An 18,292-nucleotide genomic window follows, 5' to 3' on the forward strand; every position below is an offset into this window, starting at 1 on the left:
TTTGAATATTATGATGTGATCATATACGGTCGGGGGTTGGTCAAATCTATCACAAATCCCTTCTCTTCCCCGACGGTATTTGACCACCTCCTTATACTCAAAGAATGGAATGCTTCATTATTTCTTAATCAAATCAAAACTGATTCGTGTCGATGACACTTGAAAACTATTTTATCTTGAGCGCCTACTTTTTTCAGATAAAAGCCTGTTTTAAAAAAAAGTGGTAATTTACATCTTTTGTTGCCATTTTTTTTAAAAAATCGCTTTCATTTTTTGAATTTTTTTAAAGTACGAAATAGGTTATAACCTTGGGAAAGCACGGAATGTTTTATTTAAAGTGTTTTGTAAGGACCTGTGCCGGGAAATGAAAAAGTCGCCAATTTATATGAAAGATTTCATGCCATAAAACCAGGTATCGTTGTCGTGAATATTGCGGACCAAAGAAATTAAATAAAACAGAGCACATTGAACCAACCATAAACAGGAACGTATATACTAACGGGATAGGCAACTTCTACATTCGCCATGTTACTTCCCAAGCTATCACGTGAGCCTTGACAAGTTTGTAGAACTATGATCAATCCTAGTAAAATATACAGGTTTTTAAAGCGATCTGGTTAGACCATCGTTGGGGAGGCACTGTACTCGAGAACTTGTGTCTCAATTTGTTAAAAGCACCGAATGTTTTTACCAAAGATCACACGTGTGTTTTCTTTCAACGTTTATATTGACAAGCACTGCAATTAGATCAGCTGCTCGCAGCTGCAGCCAATCATGAAACGGAGCTTGTCACGGAGTTCGCAAAGGGTATATGGGGAGCAAAGTGGACCAAAAACCCTTGGCTAGCGAAGATGATGTGAGGAGGGGGTCGCAGAATATAATCTGTTTACATATTTGATACTGGCAATTGATCATTTTTGTAAACCAATGTTTTCTTTGTAAAATTGTAGTTAAATTATGAATTCATTTGGATTGATTGAAAAGAAAGATATTGATTTTCTGAGTGGTATTTGTTTTCAGAAATCCATAAAATTGGACAGGCATAGAGTTTCGAGGAAATAGTGTTAGCCTGTGTACATATCTGTTTTTTGTTTTAACAAATCCGACGTCCACCTTATATTCAAAATTTATGTATTTAATACCAATGTCAACGCAATTTCGATTTTTCATATCCATAATCGCAATCTTACATTGGCATGCAAACACAGTAATCGATTTAGTTTGAATTATTTAAAACCAAGATCACCACAATTTTGATTTTTCATTTCTACAGCCTTTGTTTTAAGAATAGCAGGAAAAACCTCAATAATCCACTTAGTTTGTCAGCGCCACAATAATGATACATTTGGAAATATTTCTTATCATATATTTTTTTATTAGTATTACTGTATCCCAGTGGTATGGTGTATTGCTTGGTTCCCATTTTACTGCTATCCAATGCAAAGAACAGTATGTGTCTAGTTTGTTTCATTGTGCAGCACTTGGACGGGAATCAAAAGATGTGAGGTTTTTCATAAACATTGAAAACAAATATTGTCGATGGAACTGTACTTACTTATACACAAAGGAAACACAAAACAAAGAATGGAAAATTTACGGTATGTTTTCTTCGATAAAAAAGAAACTTAATTTTTAAAGTTTTTTTAATTTTTAAAAGTTACTGACCCCAAGTTAACCATTCTTGACACACTTTTAAAAGGAAATAAAGCGGTTCTCCAAAAAAAAAAAAAAAATATATATATATATATATATATATATATATATATATATATATATATATATATATATATATATATATATATATAGATATTGCCAAATTTTAAATATTCATTCTCGCAGGTTTTATAAATGTGTTTAATTAACACCGATTTAAACCATTATCTAACTATCATTTTCTTAAAAGGTATTGAAGAGAAGAGAAATGCAGCTTACATGCGAACATCCTCAGCATCTTCCGTATACGGTAATAATCCTTCACTTTGGGGCACCCGTTATGCTACTGATGGTTTACATTCATTTAGAAAAGGTACAGAAATATTTGCAAGTGAATGGGAAATCGCACCATGGATTACGATAACACTGGACGGACCACTAGTGATATCATTTGTCCGTGTTTACAATCGAGATGATGGCGGTGGTAAGTTGTGTTCACGTCGTTTTTAAAAAAAAATTATCACCCGCTCTCCCGCGTTGAAATTATACAAACACTTATTCTGAAAAATAAAGCAAAAATTTCATTTATGATATATTTTTGAAGGAGATAGATTTCATGATGTCGCCTTTGAGGTCTCCATGGACGGAGTTTCTTTCGAACGACGAGGATTTTTCAAAGGACCGGGACTGACTGGGCAGGTCGTGGAGATTCTTTTTGACAATCCAACAATAGGGAAATTCATAAGACTTCGCATATCCCAAGGTTCCTGGAATCTTCTTAATTTGGCTGAGATTGAAGTCTACACAACATAATGATATATGATGATATTTTTCATGGATAATTTGTTAAATTATGTAACTTTACAACTGCGTGATGTTGTTTTATAAAGTTAATGTTTCAATAAACTGTTGATGGATTAATGTAAATGTTGTTCGTATCATACCAGTAAATGCCATTTTTAACAATTACATGTTCATGTTAGTCGACCTTATTGAAAGAAGCAAAACCTTATTTGGTCACAATTAGATTTATCATTCACGTACCTTTTAGCAAGTGTATGCATAGTTGTATCTTTTAAAAATAGTTTTCTATCAATTAGGTATTCAAATCATTGTTTTTGTCTTTTTATTCGCTTTTCATAACTAGATGCCCGGTGTCCACTGTTTTGATCGTTTTTGGGAGTTGATTTTAATCAACTCTCCTATGCAGTTACTCAGTCAAACCGAAAGTGAAACAATGTTTGGACCTCAGCACAAATCATTGCTTCTGACAAGACTTAGTTCTTGAAAATAATTGATAAATTCGATGTAATGTATGCTAAAGCATTGTTTTTCAAGGAAACTTATTTATAAATACCTTGAAAATAGTCAGATTCTAAATGGTACGAACAATTTAAAAAAATTTTGTAGTCGTATGTATTCCTACGCCAGAGTTCAATATACATAATATTCAAAGATAAAATTAATTTAATCAAACTATGTATCAGTAATGGAAATATTTCTCGAAAATTGTATGGATCCAAGCAATATTGAACTCTAGTTTCGTTCAACTCGACGTTCGGTTGTCTCCGTAAATCCTTGTCGGAGATTTACTGTGTCAGCCGAGCTTTTGGTTGAACGAGACTAGAGTTCAATATTGCTTGGATCCATACAATATTCGAGAAATATTTCTATTACTGATACATAGTTTGATTAAATTAATTTTATCTTTAAATATTATTTAACATGATTCATATGGGGGTTTCTCGACATTCTTGTCGAAAAAGTCCAAAAATTCATATTATAAAAATGTGCATAATTCATATTATAAAAATGTGCGTAATTCAAATTAGAAACTACATGTGCTTGTCATGCAAAATAACGTATCCTTGATTTTAGAATAAATATACACCGACAAAATCAACTCCCGTCAGTTCTTCGGTACTTTGATTAAAGCACGTCTCACTTTTAATCTCAAATGTGATATAATTTTATTTTGAAATTGGTAATATCTACGAGTGTTATTGATCAATATAAAACGTTATGAAGTCAACTTGCGCAATATATAAAATCAAACTTAATCATAATTCAACAAACAGATACTTTCAATGAGAACCAATATAACTTTATTTGAGTGTGGAAGGATTTCTGGTGTTTGGTAGATTTTCAGCTAAAAACAATGAAACGTATAGAAAAAGTTTAAAAATGTTATCCCAATTTCTGAAGTGATCTTTTCTTGTAAAAATGACAGCATTGGGCCCTTATTAAGTAATACTATACAGTTACAATTAAGAATAATGAGTTTCCTTATTGCAAAATTGAATGCAATAAACCCATTGTCAATCGGTAAATAGTACAATTCAAAATGAAAAAAAAAGTAATATGCATTTTAGTTGATAAATTTCAAACTAAATTAAATAAGAATATTCCATTCCTTTCTTTTTTTTAATCAAAACAATTTTGATTCTGTATTTGGGAAGGACAGTCTATGATCACATCGCGAATTAATTCAGTATGTTAATGAAGGCGAAATCAATGATACATTTGGGTATGCAGTACTCCTTACAATTACATTTCTATAAAAATAAGTACTATATCACAGTGATGTGGTGTATTGCTTGACTCCACCTTTCCAGTGTAAAGAGCAGTATTTTCTAGTTTGCTTCATAATGCAGCACCTGGACGTGAATTAAAAAATTATTACTAACCGACAGATTCGTGGTCAACAATTGTGAAGTAATTTATAATTTAACTCTGATACAGAATTATCAAATAATGACCGAACCTTGTTCTTGTAAATTACATCAAAATAGTCTTTTTCTATTTGGAGTTCCTTACAACAGATATTTCCTTTAATAGGTTTTTGAGATTTCCTTTTTTTTAAGAATGATGTAGAAAAAGTATTTTCTATCTTTCCTTCAAAATAGAAATGCAACTTAGAGGGTGAATTCGTAGAAGTTATAGTACATAGATATATCCTTGAAAGGTGCATCTTCATTGCATTTTTTACTATTAAGTATTCACATAAAAAGTGTTTGTTTACCCTTAAACATTATTTTTATTGAACCAGATGTTTTGATTAGCAAAATAGGTTAATGAAGTATCTTTGCATTCGTTAAAGGCCACAAGAATCTCAGACACAGGGAGGATGTTTAATTTTAATTCTTCGTGTTTTGTAATGCTTGAATTAAGCTAAAACAGAATATCGGTATTATGTTTAATTACACAAACGTTTAAAAGTGAAAAAAGACTACTTCTAATTTGAATAATTTTCGAAACTCAATGTCTGTAATACCAATGATGCCTCCATTTATATTCCTAAATACGTGTTACGCTTGACACGCTCCAAATTTCTCCCTAATTAAAAGAGAAAATTAATCTATTAATACTTTCATGTACAGATTGTTCAAAGACTTTTGAGATTAAAAGAGAATTTATAAGCTGACCAAATGTTACATAGTAGCCGTGTGCAGACCTTTAAGATTAAAAAAGAATTTATAAGCAGACATTTTCCAAATGTTACATAGTAGCCGTGTAAAGACCTTTGAGTTTAAAAGAGAATTTAAAAACTGACATTTTCCAAATTTTCAAATGTTACATAGTAACCGTGTAAAGACCTTTGAGATTAAAAGAGAATTTATAAGCTGACATTTTCAAAATGTTTCATAGTACCGCATGAAGACCTTTAAGATTAAAAGAGAATTTATCAGCTGACTTTTCCAAAAATAGTTAATTTTCTACTCTATCAAGAGTCAAGTATTTCATTCCAATTCCTTAATTTCACATTACTCAATTACTCAAACTACGTTCATCCACTAATATGAAAAATGTCCAGATTATCTGTCTTGAAACGCCCCCCTCTACCGCTTCAGGTTTCAATACACATCCCAAAATAGAAAGTCTACGGGGATTTTGTATTTTATCAACCATGATTAAGCCCGGATGATAACGTTGAAAAATTGCTCGAGGTGTCCCGAGTACTTCCGAATGGAGAAAGGTTGTTACCATTACCTATTATAATTCTCCGTAAGAAATTTGTTTTCGTTCCTGTGAACTTTTATGAGTGAAAAATTATAATTTGTCAATGATGATAGCTTGTATATTTCCCCTTTTATTGATTTCAACAGCATTTCTTTCACATGTATGTGTATTTTTTTTTTTAAAAGAGATGGAAGCAATAACTTGTGACAGACTATAATGCTTGAGCAGCATTGTTAATCAATACCAATTTGACCTAAAAGATATATTTGAAGAACAGTAGTAAAATAAACATAATAAAGTAATCTTTTAATCTTTTAGCAATACGTTGCCGGTCCAATAGATCACTATAGCATTGAATCATGATTTTTTTAAGTATACACTCTCATAACTGCAGCGGTGTGTGCATACAAATTGAGTAACGTGCGTTAGCGCGTTATGAAAATTTGTATGCACACACCGCGGCAGTTATGAGAGTGTATACTTCAAAAAATCATGATTTAATGCTTATATTTACATTTTTTTAACTTCTTGCCGCGTCTGCAAATGTGATTCATACCTTAAAATTCATATCTTATCCTAAGGGTAAGTTAATATTAATGGAAGAGCCACAGAAACAGCCACAAGCGTGAACTTTGATTTTCGCTTGTGACGCTGCAGTTTACAGCGTTCAACGTTTGTGACGTCATAATAAAACTCATCAATTTGACCTTTGACTACTTGTTGCATTTAGAGGCGTTTGAAGATCACAGAATTTAATGGAAAAACACAGTAGAATGTAAATATAGTCTATTGACCGGCGGTCTGATAGATCGCAGTCTATTGGCCGGCAGTTCAAATGATCACTTTCAAACCTGCATACAGGTACAAATAGATGAAAACATTTGATCTGTAATAAAACAACAAAATCCTTTTAATTATGTAATTAACTGCATACTAGTATTCAGAAGCACAATGTTTGAGTATAAATATAGGATATATTACGACAAAGTTTTGAAATAGCTTTTCTTCCCTTTATTTGATGTAGTAGAGATAGAACTGAACAATAAGACAAAATGTTCTCCTTAATATGTATTCTATACGATTGACTCGTTTTTCTAAGTTTTCGATTCCACAGCATATTTCATATTTGTAAATTCTGAATGCAATAAAAGAGAGAAAACAATATAAATCTGTGTTAGTTCGTTGTTATCAGCAACAAACCCAACAATAAAATTTTTCCAAACAATTGTACAGTTTAAACTTTTTTTTTTATATGCCAAACACGCTTTCCTCATTTGCGCATTCAAAAAATAGATGTTGAGCATTTTGTATCTCTGTTCTACAAATTTTGCATGTGTTATTTACCTCCTTAGTACGCTTGCTAATTAACAGATTATTACTAATTAAGTAAATTGTTTAGAAGTTTGTAATTAAGTTCCGCTGTGCCTTTTTTGACATTTTGATTTTATTTTTAAATACCGTATATTGATTTCCAATCTTCTTTATCTGAGATTTGAAACTCTTCCAAGCTACCCTTGTGTAACTGGAGTTTGAGTCTGAATATGTTCATCTTTCTAAATAATTAATCATGTTACTAAAGTACATGAAGGTTCATTATTTTATTGTTTCCAAATGATCCATAACATTATTATATCACCTTTATCTGCTCTAATTAATTATTCTCTTTAATCTTATAAGTTAAAATAAATTCATTACCAAAATTCATGATCTATTAACATTTACGCTGCACTTTTTTGCAATGGAAAATTTTCTTGTTATTATTCAGTATAAATTTGCCTAATACTTCATCCAATCATATGTTCGGGTTATTAATATAATAAACGAGAAATCTTTGATTTTTCAACAACAACTGGTAAATATTGCAAATCGAAGACGTTCGGAATTAAAAACAATTTGTGAAAACTAACAACTAAAGTATTGCGTTTGAATTCGGACGTTTTGTGGCAATACGGATATTTAATAAATCTTATAAAGCCACAATAATCTGCAAACCTTACCACGTGACCTCTCCGATACACTATCAAACGCAATTTCGATTGTTAATACATAGTTGTATTCTTACATTGGAATACAAACAGTAAACCACCTAGTTTGTTGGCGCCCTAATAATGATACATTTGGATGTCTTTCTTATCATGCATTTTTGTATTAGTAGTACTGTGTCACAGTGGTATGGGGTAATGCCTGATTCCCATTTTACACCTATCCGCTGTAAAGAGCAGTATGTCTCTAGTTTGCTTCATTGTGCAGCACTTGGTGGTGAATCAAAAGATGTGAGGTTTTTCTTCAACATTGAAAATAAATATTGTCGATGGAATTGTATCTTCTTATACACATTGATAACACGGGACAAAGACTGGATTCATTACGGTATGTTTTACTTCGATAATAACCTTAACTTTTAAAAGTTATTGACACTAAATCGACTATTTTTGACACTGATTAAAGAAAATAAAGCGTTATGCCTCTAAAATTGGGAAATTATTAATTAGGGTCTTCCGTTTCCAACGGAAGACCCTCTTGTTATTCTATTGTTTCTTTTTATTATTATTATTAGGGTCTTCCGTTTCCAACGGAAGACCCTCTTGTTATTCTATTGTTTCTTTTTATTATTATTATTATTATTCTTTTTCTTTTCTTCTGACTCCTTTTTTGCTTCATAACTCAAAAAGTTTTTAACCGATTTTAATGAAATTTTCAGAGATGTTTGCAAGTTGGCGTCCCTCAAAAATGTTAAAGTTTTAGAAAGAACGTCACCTCCGTTTTGACGTGACGTCATTTTTAAAAATTTCAAAAAGTCATTTTGTCCCGGACTTTTCTCAAAAACGCTTTAAGAAAGAGGCTTGAAAATTTCAATGGTGATGATTTGGTCGATTTACCTCTGTAATAAGGCTGGAAATGAAAATCTGTCACTTCCGGTCGAAACCGGAAGTGAAACAAATTTTTCGAAAAAATGAATTTTCTGATCAAATGAAAAATGAATATGTGTTTTGTAGAGCTTAATTAGCTGAATCAAACACTGAAAGCCGTTTTAAAATAGGACGATGCATTACAGAGATATCGGGGTTTAAAAATTGATTTTTCCGGAAATTTTGATTCCGCGTCCTTGGTTTAAAAAATAGCGTAATGTTCAAAGTAATATTAACTCGTACCAAAAATAATTGTTAAGTCGTACTTGAACAATTCGGATTTTTTTTGTTAAGTTGTTCTTGAAATCGGAAAGGTGTTTGTTAAGTCGTACTTAAAATCATTCGTATTTTGTTAAGTCGTACCAGGAATAATTCGATTTTTTTATCTTTTCATTTTGGTTACTCTTGTTATTGGTTTAAGAGCTCTGCTTCTTACAGGAACTTCCAGCTTTACTTCCGACATTAACGGAAGACCCACTCGTTGCTTTGCAACGAGCTTTGCTCTAGTTATTATTCTTTTTCTTTTCTTCTGACTCCTTTTTTGCTTCATAACTCAAAAAGTTTTTAACCGATTTTAATGAAATTTTCAGAGATGTTTGCAAGTTGGCGTCCCTCAAAAATGTTAAAGTTTTAGAAAGAACGTCACCTCCGTTTTGACGTGACGTCATTTTTAAAAATTTCAAAAAGTCATTTTGTCCCGGACTTTTCTCAAAAACGCTTTAAGAAAGAGGCTTGAAAATTTCAATGGTGATGATTTGGTCGATTTACCTCTGTAATAAGGCTGGAAATGAAAATCTGTCACTTCCGGTCGAAACCGGAAGTGAAACAAATTTTTCGAAAAAATGAATTTTCTGATCAAATGAAAAATGAATATGTGTTTTGTAGAGCTTAATTAGCTGAATCAAACACTGAAAGCCGTTTTAAAATAGGACGATGCATTACAGAGATATCGGGGTTTAAAAATTGATTTTTCCGGAAATTTTGATTCCGCGTCCTTGGTTTAAAAAATAGCGTAATGTTCAAAGTAATATTAACTCGTACCAAAAATAATTGTTAAGTCGTACTTGAACAATTCGGATTTTTTTTGTTAAGTTGTTCTTGAAATCGGAAAGGTGTTTGTTAAGTCGTACTTAAAATCATTCGTATTTTGTTAAGTCGTACCAGGAATAATTCGATTTTTTTATCTTTTCATTTTGGTTACTCTTGTTATTGGTTTAAGAGCTCTGCTTCTTACAGGAACTTCCAGCTTTACTTCCGACATTAACGGAAGACCCACTCGTTGCTTTGCAACGAGCTTTGCTCTAGTTATTTTTATTTTTTTACAGGTATAAGAACTGTTTTAACACCAATTTTAAACAAACTATCGACTGTTTCATGTCAAATTATCATTATCTTGGCAGGTATCGATGAAAAGAAAAATGCTGCTCTTCTGCGGCCATCCATTGCATCTTCCGTATACGGTAATAACCCTTCACTTTGGGGCACCGGTTATGCTACTGATGGTTTACATTCATTTATAAAAGATACAGACATATTTGCAAGTGAATGGGAAATCGCGCCATGGATTATGATAACACTGGACGAACCACTACAGATATCATTTGTCCGCGTTTACAATAGAGAAGATAGCTTAGGTAAGTTGTGTTCACGTCATGTTTTGAAAATATTTATCACCCCTCTCTTCTTTGAAATATACAGACAATTATTCGTTATAAAAAATCATTGTCGAACCTATTTTTGAAGGAGAGAGATTTCATGATGTCGCGTTTGAGATGTCCATGGACGGAGTTTCTTTCGAACAGCGAGGATTTTTCAAAGGACCAGGAGTTACCGGACAGGTGATAGAGATTCTTTTTGACAATCCAACAATAGGGAAATTCATGAGACTTCGCATAACACAAGGTTCCGAAAATCTTCTTAATTTTGCTGAGATTGAAGTCTACACAAAATAATGATACTTTTTCTTTTCCTTTTGCATGTTGTTGTTTTCTTGAGTTACCATTTCAGTTAATTGTTGATGAATTAATGCAAATGTAGTTTATATTCTGCTAAGTTCTAATTACATTATCAAATAAAGAATATTTGAGCAGTTTGACTTTCTTGAATGAAGCGAAACTTTATTTATTTCAATTACAATTAACATTCAGGCGTTAGTCCTACTGGATGGTGTTGTCTAATGGCCGGTTTTCAACCATTAATGATACAATTCCATGTATGAAGAGGTGCATGAAAAATGCAAAATGTGAAATAGTAATATATTGTTTACATAATTGTATCATTAACAGTTGAAGTTCATCCTCAAATACAAACATAGGTAATCACAGATTACAAAGCTAACCGAGACAAGGCATCACCTTTATGAGGCATCACCTTTATAAAGCCACCATTATCATATTATTTGAAACTCATAGTTAATGATCTTGGATATTCACGGAAAGCATGACACAATATCGTGTATCATAATATGTTTAAACACTGTATAATAATATTTTATGCATGTCATACTGTATTAAAAGATACAATGTTTGTCAATATAATAATATAAAATACGATATTGCATCCTATGTTACTTACAATATATATCAAATAATACAATATTATAATAATTATATTGATTAATATAGTATGATATTGTATTGTATCATATTTGATACATAGTATGATATTGTATCACATGATGCAATATAATTTGATACAACATTTTATCATACGATACAATATCATGTGAAATAGTAATGTACTATATAATTTAATATCATATGATATAATATCGTATTATCCGATAGAATATAAATAACTATCATATCTTATGTGATGTATCATTAAACAATACCATGAACAATACCATATTATAAAATATCGTATCATAAGATATTATATAAGTTACTATATCTAATCAAATGATATTAAGACATCAAAATATGTGTATTCTAATTGAGCAACAAAATGCTAATGAAATCGGATGGTCAGACTATAATTTTTTATATAGAGTGGGTCATCATACCATTTTTTTAAGAACGTATACTGATAAAATATGTTAATATATATATATCTTTTTCAATTCTCACAAAAAAAAAAGATACCAAAACCAACTCCATTGTAAAAAGCAAGTTTTCCTCCTTCAATTTTCAAGATGATCATGAAATTACAGACCGAATTATGTTTACGCATTACTAGATTGAGTTTGTTATCTAAATGGGTTAAAACATGTGACTCCGTGGAGTTCTTGAATCATAAGTATGTTGGAGTAGGTGTTAGATTCCGATGATATTAAATATTTTTATGTCTTTGTTTACTTTGTTTAAATTCGAAAAACGCATTTGACGTAAAGAAAGTAAGAATTGCGTTATTATGAATTAAACACATGCATTTAATCATTTTATAGTTTTTAGTTAAGTGCTAAATAAGTTATCTGTAGTATTAATTTTTTAAAATAAATATGATACTTTGTTGAGAGGGTACAAATTATGGACTTTAAGAGAACAGATTGGAATTCTTTATTCTGAGTACACGCACAAAATAAATTCTCTAGAGATATTTAAGCATAGGAATAAAAATATTTGAAGTTAATACACATATTATACTAAATGTGAGATTGTCACTTGAAACGTACTAGTGATAGGGTTGTTGGCACTTGTGGGCATATACATCGGCTTATTCACCCAGGTTCCTTAATTGCTTTATTTTAAAGCTTTATATAAAATCATGTTCTCTTTCTCGTAAGATAAATGAATTCAAAACCCAAGTAAGAAATAGAACCTTTGTGCTGCGCTAATTAGTCATGAATAATTCCTTTTTTATCGATCATATTAAAAAATGATTCAATAAATATGAACAAAAGCCCCAAGGGTATTCAAACTTATGATCTGCGGTTAACAATCATGCACAGAGCTATAATGATATACGACTGAAATTGACTCATACACACAATTTAACATCTCCATCTTGTGACGTGGTGTCTTAAAAGTTTATGTCTTGATGTAGTGAAGTACCTTAACAGCTTGAATCGTTTTTATTGTAATGATAGATTCATTATCGATTTAATTTAAACAATTATATTTTATTATGTAAAAAGATTACATAATAAGGACTTGGCAGCAGGCACTCTGCCTATCTGAGCCCTCTCCTTAAACTGTCAATTTAACAAACATTGATTGTACATTATAACAAAGAATATAAGCTTCATCATTTGTTGAATAGAATGTAATAAAGAAGTTGTATGATCATAAGTACTCCTTACCAAGAAACCATGAATTTCCCAATTTTGGTATAAGGCTTCACCACGGACGTCATTACTATGCATTTAGTTTTTCACAAATATATATGGGATTAGAGAAGAAGATTTTCTAAGATTTAATACATTTTTAACTATATGGCCATATTGGCCCCACCCTAGAGCCTGAATTCCTAGCCCAGGGGTCATGAATTTCACAATTTTGGTAGAGGGCTTCATGGAAATCATCATCATGCATTCAGTTTTTAACAAATATATATGGGAATAGAGAAGAAGATATTCTAAGATTTTATACATTTCTACTAGCCAATATGGCCATAGAGTCTGAATCCCTGTCCCTGGGTCATGAATTTCACAATTTAGCTAGAGGGCTTCATGGACATCATAACAATGCATTCAGCTTTTTTCAAATATATATATATAGATCAGAGAAGAAGACTTTCTAAGCATTGTAGTTTTACTATATGGCCATATTAGCCCTATCCTAGGGCCTGCACCCCTGACCTAGGGAACATGAATTTCACATGTTTGGTAGGGGGCTTTATGGACATTATTACAAAGCATTTAGTTTTCTCCATACAAGTGTGGAAGTAGATAGATTTTAGAAAATTTGGCTTTTTCTGTATATTTGGCACATTCTAGAGCGCCCCAGGGGTGGTAGAGCCAGGATTTTCACATTTTTGATTTCTCTTACCATAGAGATGCTTCACACCTAAAAAGATAACAATTGGCCTTGTAGTTTTTAAGAAGAAAATGAAAAAAATATTAACGCACGATGCACACCACACGACGACAAACAAAGACCAATTGCAATAGGTCACCTGAGTGACTCAGGTGCCTTAAAAAAAACCTATTGCTCAATTTAGGGCTGGGACGATACTGTACTTAGCCGATCCGATACATATCACGATACATGAGATGCGATACGATACATATCACGATACATTGCAACTAAATTATCCGACAGTTAAAAAAAGAATGTGAAAGTCTTCAAAATAGTGGGTTTCATATTTAATTAACAACACTTAGTACAAATAATATACTTAGGTATATTCTCAACAGAGATATTTAACAATGCCATTCATCATTGGATTATCATAATGATAGACGATAGTACACACTGAACCAAACTGAAATTTATTTACATATCATTTACTTGGTTTGCTATTAAGAAAATGCATGATCATATATAATTATATATACATGTGTGTGTTTGTGTGTGTGTGTAATTACCGGTAAAGTACATTTATGTTACACTTGAAAGTGGATATAAATAAAAATATACTTAATTCAAATACGGAATACAAAATACGATTACGTATACATGTATCCGATAAAATAAAAATTGAACATAACTGAATACTATTTGTAACATTTAAAAATGTCTAAAAATTCATTCAGCATTACCAGGGGTACATGTTATAATTCAATTTATTGTTAGTGAATTTGACACATTTTGTTTTGTTTATGCCAAATTACAGCGTGTAAATTATCAAAAAATGTTTATTATAATAAAATGGAGTCAGTTCAATATGGTGTTTCTGTAAAGATATACAAGTAATTACATGTACATATTACCATGAAAAATAGAGACAAATAAAATCAAACAGTTGTAACATATTTTTTTACAGGTATAAGAACTGTTTTAACACCAATTTTAAACAAACTATCGACTGTTTCATGTCAAATTATCATTATCTTGGCAGGTATCGATGAAAAGAAAAATGCTGCTCTTCTGCGGCCATCCATTGCATCTTCCGTATACGGTAATAACCCTTCACTTTGGGGCACCGGTTATGCTACTGATGGTTTACATTCATTTATAAAAGATACAGACATATTTGCAAGTGAATGGGAAATCGCGCCATGGATTATGATAACACTGGACGAACCACTACAGATATCATTTGTCCGCGTTTACAATAGAGAAGATAGCTTAGGTAAGTTGTGTTCACGTCATGTTTTGAAAATATTTATCACCCCTCTCTTCTTTGAAATATACAGACAATTATTCGTTATAAAAAATCATTGTCGAACCTATTTTTGAAGGAGAGAGATTTCATGATGTCGCGTTTGAGATGTCCATGGACGGAGTTTCTTTCGAACAGCGAGGATTTTTCAAAGGACCAGGAGTTACCGGACAGGTGATAGAGATTCTTTTTGACAATCCAACAATAGGGAAATTCATGAGACTTCGCATAACACAAGGTTCCGAAAATCTTCTTAATTTTGCTGAGATTGAAGTCTACACAAAATAATGATACTTTTTCTTTTCCTTTTGCATGTTGTTGTTTTCTTGAGTTACCATTTCAGTTAATTGTTGATGAATTAATGCAAATGTAGTTTATATTCTGCTAAGTTCTAATTACATTATCAAATAAAGAATATTTGAGCAGTTTGACTTTCTTGAATGAAGCGAAACTTTATTTATTTCAATTACAATTAACATTCAGGCGTTAGTCCTACTGGATGGTGTTGTCTAATGGCCGGTTTTCAACCATTAATGATACAATTCCATGTATGAAGAGGTGCATGAAAAATGCAAAATGTGAAATAGTAATATATTGTTTACATAATTGTATCATTAACAGTTGAAGTTCATCCTCAAATACAAACATAGGTAATCACAGATTACAAAGTTAACCGAGACAAGGCATCACCTTTATGAGGCATCACCTTTATAAAGCCACCATTATCATATTATTTGAAACTCATAGTTAATGATCTTGGATATTCACGGAAAGCATGACACAATATCGTGTATCATAATATGTTTAAACACTGTATAATAATATTTTATGCATGTCATACTGTATTAAAAGATACAATGTTTGTCAATATAATAATATAAAATACGATATTGCATCCTATGTTACTTACAATATATATCAAATAATACAATATTATAATAATTATATTGATTAATATAGTATGATATTGTATTGTATCATATTTGATACATAGTATGATATTGTATCACATGATGCAATATAATTTGATACAACATTTTATCATACGATACAATATCATGTGAAATAGTAATGTACTATATAATTTAATATCATATGATATAATATCGTATTATCCGATAGAATATAAATAACTATCATATCTTATGTGATGTATCATTAAACAATACCATGAACAATACCATATTATAAAATATCGTATCATAAGATATTATATAAGTTACTATATCTAATCAAATGATATTAAGACATCAAAATATGTGTATTCTAATTGAGCAACAAAATGCTAATGAAATCGGATGGTCAGACTATAATTTTTTATATAGAGTGGGTCATCATACCATTTTTTTAAGAACGTATACTGATAAAATATGTTAATATATATATATCTTTTTCAATTCTCACAAAAAAAAAAGATACCAAAACCAACTCCATTGTAAAAAGCAAGTTTTCCTCCTTCAATTTTCAAGATGATCATGAAATTACAGACCGAATTATGTTTACGCATTACTAGATTGAGTTTGTTATCTAAATGGGTTAAAACATGTGACTCCGTGGAGTTCTTGAATCATAAGTATGTTGGAGTAGGTGTTAGATTCCGATGATATTAAATATTTTTATGTCTTTGTTTACTTTGTTTAAATTCGAAAAACGCATTTGACGTAAAGAAAGTAAGAATTGCGTTATTATGAATTAAACACATGCATTTAATCATTTTATAGTTTTTAGTTAAGTGCTAAATAAGTTATCTGTAGTATTAATTTTTTAAAATAAATATGATACTTTGTTGAGAGGGTACAAATTATGGACTTTAAGAGAACAGATTGGAATTCTTTATTCTGAGTACACGCACAAAATAAATTCTCTAGAGATATTTAAGCATAGGAATAAAAATATTTGAAGTTAATACACATATTATACTAAATGTGAGATTGTCACTTGAAACGTACTAGTGATAGGGTTGTTGGCACTTGTGGGCATATACATCGGCTTATTCACCCAGGTTCCTTAATTGCTTTATTTTAAAGCTTTATATAAAATCATGTTCTCTTTCTCGTAAGATAAATGAATTCAAAACCCAAGTAAGAAATAGAACCTTTGTGCTGCGCTAATTAGTCATGAATAATTCCTTTTTTATCGATCATATTAAAAAATGATTCAATAAATATGAACAAAAGCCCCAAGGGTATTCAAACTTATGATCTGCGGTTAACAATCATGCACAGAGCTATAATGATATACGACTGAAATTGACTCATACACACAATTTAACATCTCCATCTTGTGACGTGGTGTCTTAAAAGTTTATGTCTTGATGTAGTGAAGTACCTTAACAGCTTGAATCGTTTTTATTGTAATGATAGATTCATTATCGATTTAATTTAAACAATTATATTTTATTATGTAAAAAGATTACATAATAAGGACTTGGCAGCAGGCACTCTGCCTATCTGAGCCCTCTCCTTAAACTGTCAATTTAACAAACATTGATTGTACATTATAACAAAGAATATAAGCTTCATCATTTGTTGAATAGAATGTAATAAAGAAGTTGTATGATCATAAGTACTCCTTACCAAGAAACCATGAATTTCCCAATTTTGGTATAAGGCTTCACCACGGACGTCATTACTATGCATTTAGTTTTTCACAAATATATATGGGATTAGAGAAGAAGATTTTCTAAGATTTAATACATTTTTAACTATATGGCCATATTGGCCCCACCCTAGAGCCTGAATTCCTAGCCCAGGGGTCATGAATTTCACAATTTTGGTAGAGGGCTTCATGGAAATCATCATCATGCATTCAGTTTTTAACAAATATATATGGGAATAGAGAAGAAGATATTCTAAGATTTTATACATTTCTACTAGCCAATATGGCCATAGAGTCTGAATCCCTGTCCCTGGGTCATGAATTTCACAATTTAGCTAGAGGGCTTCATGGACATCATAACAATGCATTCAGCTTTTTTCAAATATATATATATAGATCAGAGAAGAAGACTTTCTAAGCATTGTAGTTTTACTATATGGCCATATTAGCCCTATCCTAGGGCCTGCACCCCTGACCTAGGGAACATGAATTTCACATGTTTGGTAGGGGGCTTTATGGACATTATTACAAAGCATTTAGTTTTCTCCATACAAGTGTGGAAGTAGATAGATTTTAGAAAATTTGGCTTTTTCTGTATATTTGGCACATTCTAGAGCGCCCCAGGGGTGGTAGAGCCAGGATTTTCACATTTTTGATTTCTCTTACCATAGAGATGCTTCACACCTAAAAAGATAACAATTGGCCTTGTAGTTTTTAAGAAGAAAATGAAAAAAATATTAACGCACGATGCACACCACACGACGACAAACAAAGACCAATTGCAATAGGTCACCTGAGTGACTCAGGTGCCTTAAAAAAAACCTATTGCTCAATTTAGGGCTGGGACGATACTGTACTTAGCCGATCCGATACATATCACGATACATGAGATGCGATACGATACATATCACGATACATTGCAACTAAATTATCCGACAGTTAAAAAAAGAATGTGAAAGTCTTCAAAA

The 18,292-nt window shown here is 31.3% G+C and overlaps 2 protein-coding genes across 2 annotated transcripts; both read left to right on the plus strand.

Moving 5' to 3' along the window:
• Window positions 1-1,284: 1,284 nt before the first annotated feature.
• LOC128163951 (uncharacterized) lies at window positions 1,285-3,078 on the plus strand. Its single transcript, XM_052827651.1, has 3 exons — window positions 1,285-1,598; window positions 1,904-2,137; window positions 2,258-3,078. Exons 1-3 carry the CDS (start codon window positions 1,337-1,339, stop codon window positions 2,464-2,466), a joined length of 705 nt encoding a protein of 234 aa, XP_052683611.1. The 5' UTR covers window positions 1,285-1,336; the 3' UTR covers window positions 2,467-3,078.
• A 4,546-nt stretch (window positions 3,079-7,624) lies between these two features.
• On the plus strand, window positions 7,625-11,062 carry LOC128166371 (uncharacterized). The gene is made up of 3 exons (XM_052831484.1): window positions 7,625-7,983; window positions 9,923-10,156; window positions 10,266-11,062. Exons 1-3 carry the CDS (start codon window positions 7,722-7,724, stop codon window positions 10,472-10,474), a joined length of 705 nt encoding a protein of 234 aa, XP_052687444.1. The 5' UTR covers window positions 7,625-7,721; the 3' UTR covers window positions 10,475-11,062.
• Window positions 11,063-18,292: the final 7,230 nt, after the last annotated feature.

This window comes from Crassostrea angulata, chromosome 1, assembly GCF_025612915.1.
Source record: "Crassostrea angulata isolate pt1a10 chromosome 1, ASM2561291v2, whole genome shotgun sequence".
NCBI lineage: Eukaryota > Metazoa > Mollusca > Bivalvia > Ostreida > Ostreidae > Magallana > Magallana angulata.

What these genes read in the sequence shown, in the direction of transcription:
- LOC128166371 (XM_052831484.1), top strand. Translation starts at nt 7,722, where the DNA reads ATGATACATTTGGATGTCTTTCTTATCATGCATTTTTGTATTAGTAGT. An exon ending in CAAAGACTGGATTCATTACG is followed by an intron (nt 7,984 to 9,922) that starts GTATGTTTTACT and finishes TTATCTTGGCAG; the next exon opens with GTATCGATGAAAAGAAAAAT. An exon ending in CAATAGAGAAGATAGCTTAG is followed by an intron (nt 10,157 to 10,265) that starts GTAAGTTGTGTT and finishes CTATTTTTGAAG; the next exon opens with GAGAGAGATTTCATGATGTC.
- LOC128163951 (XM_052827651.1), top strand. Translation starts at nt 1,337, where the DNA reads ATGATACATTTGGAAATATTTCTTATCATATATTTTTTTATTAGTATT. An exon ending in CAAAGAATGGAAAATTTACG is followed by an intron (nt 1,599 to 1,903) that starts GTATGTTTTCTT and finishes TTTTCTTAAAAG; the next exon opens with GTATTGAAGAGAAGAGAAAT. An exon ending in CAATCGAGATGATGGCGGTG is followed by an intron (nt 2,138 to 2,257) that starts GTAAGTTGTGTT and finishes ATATTTTTGAAG; the next exon opens with GAGATAGATTTCATGATGTC.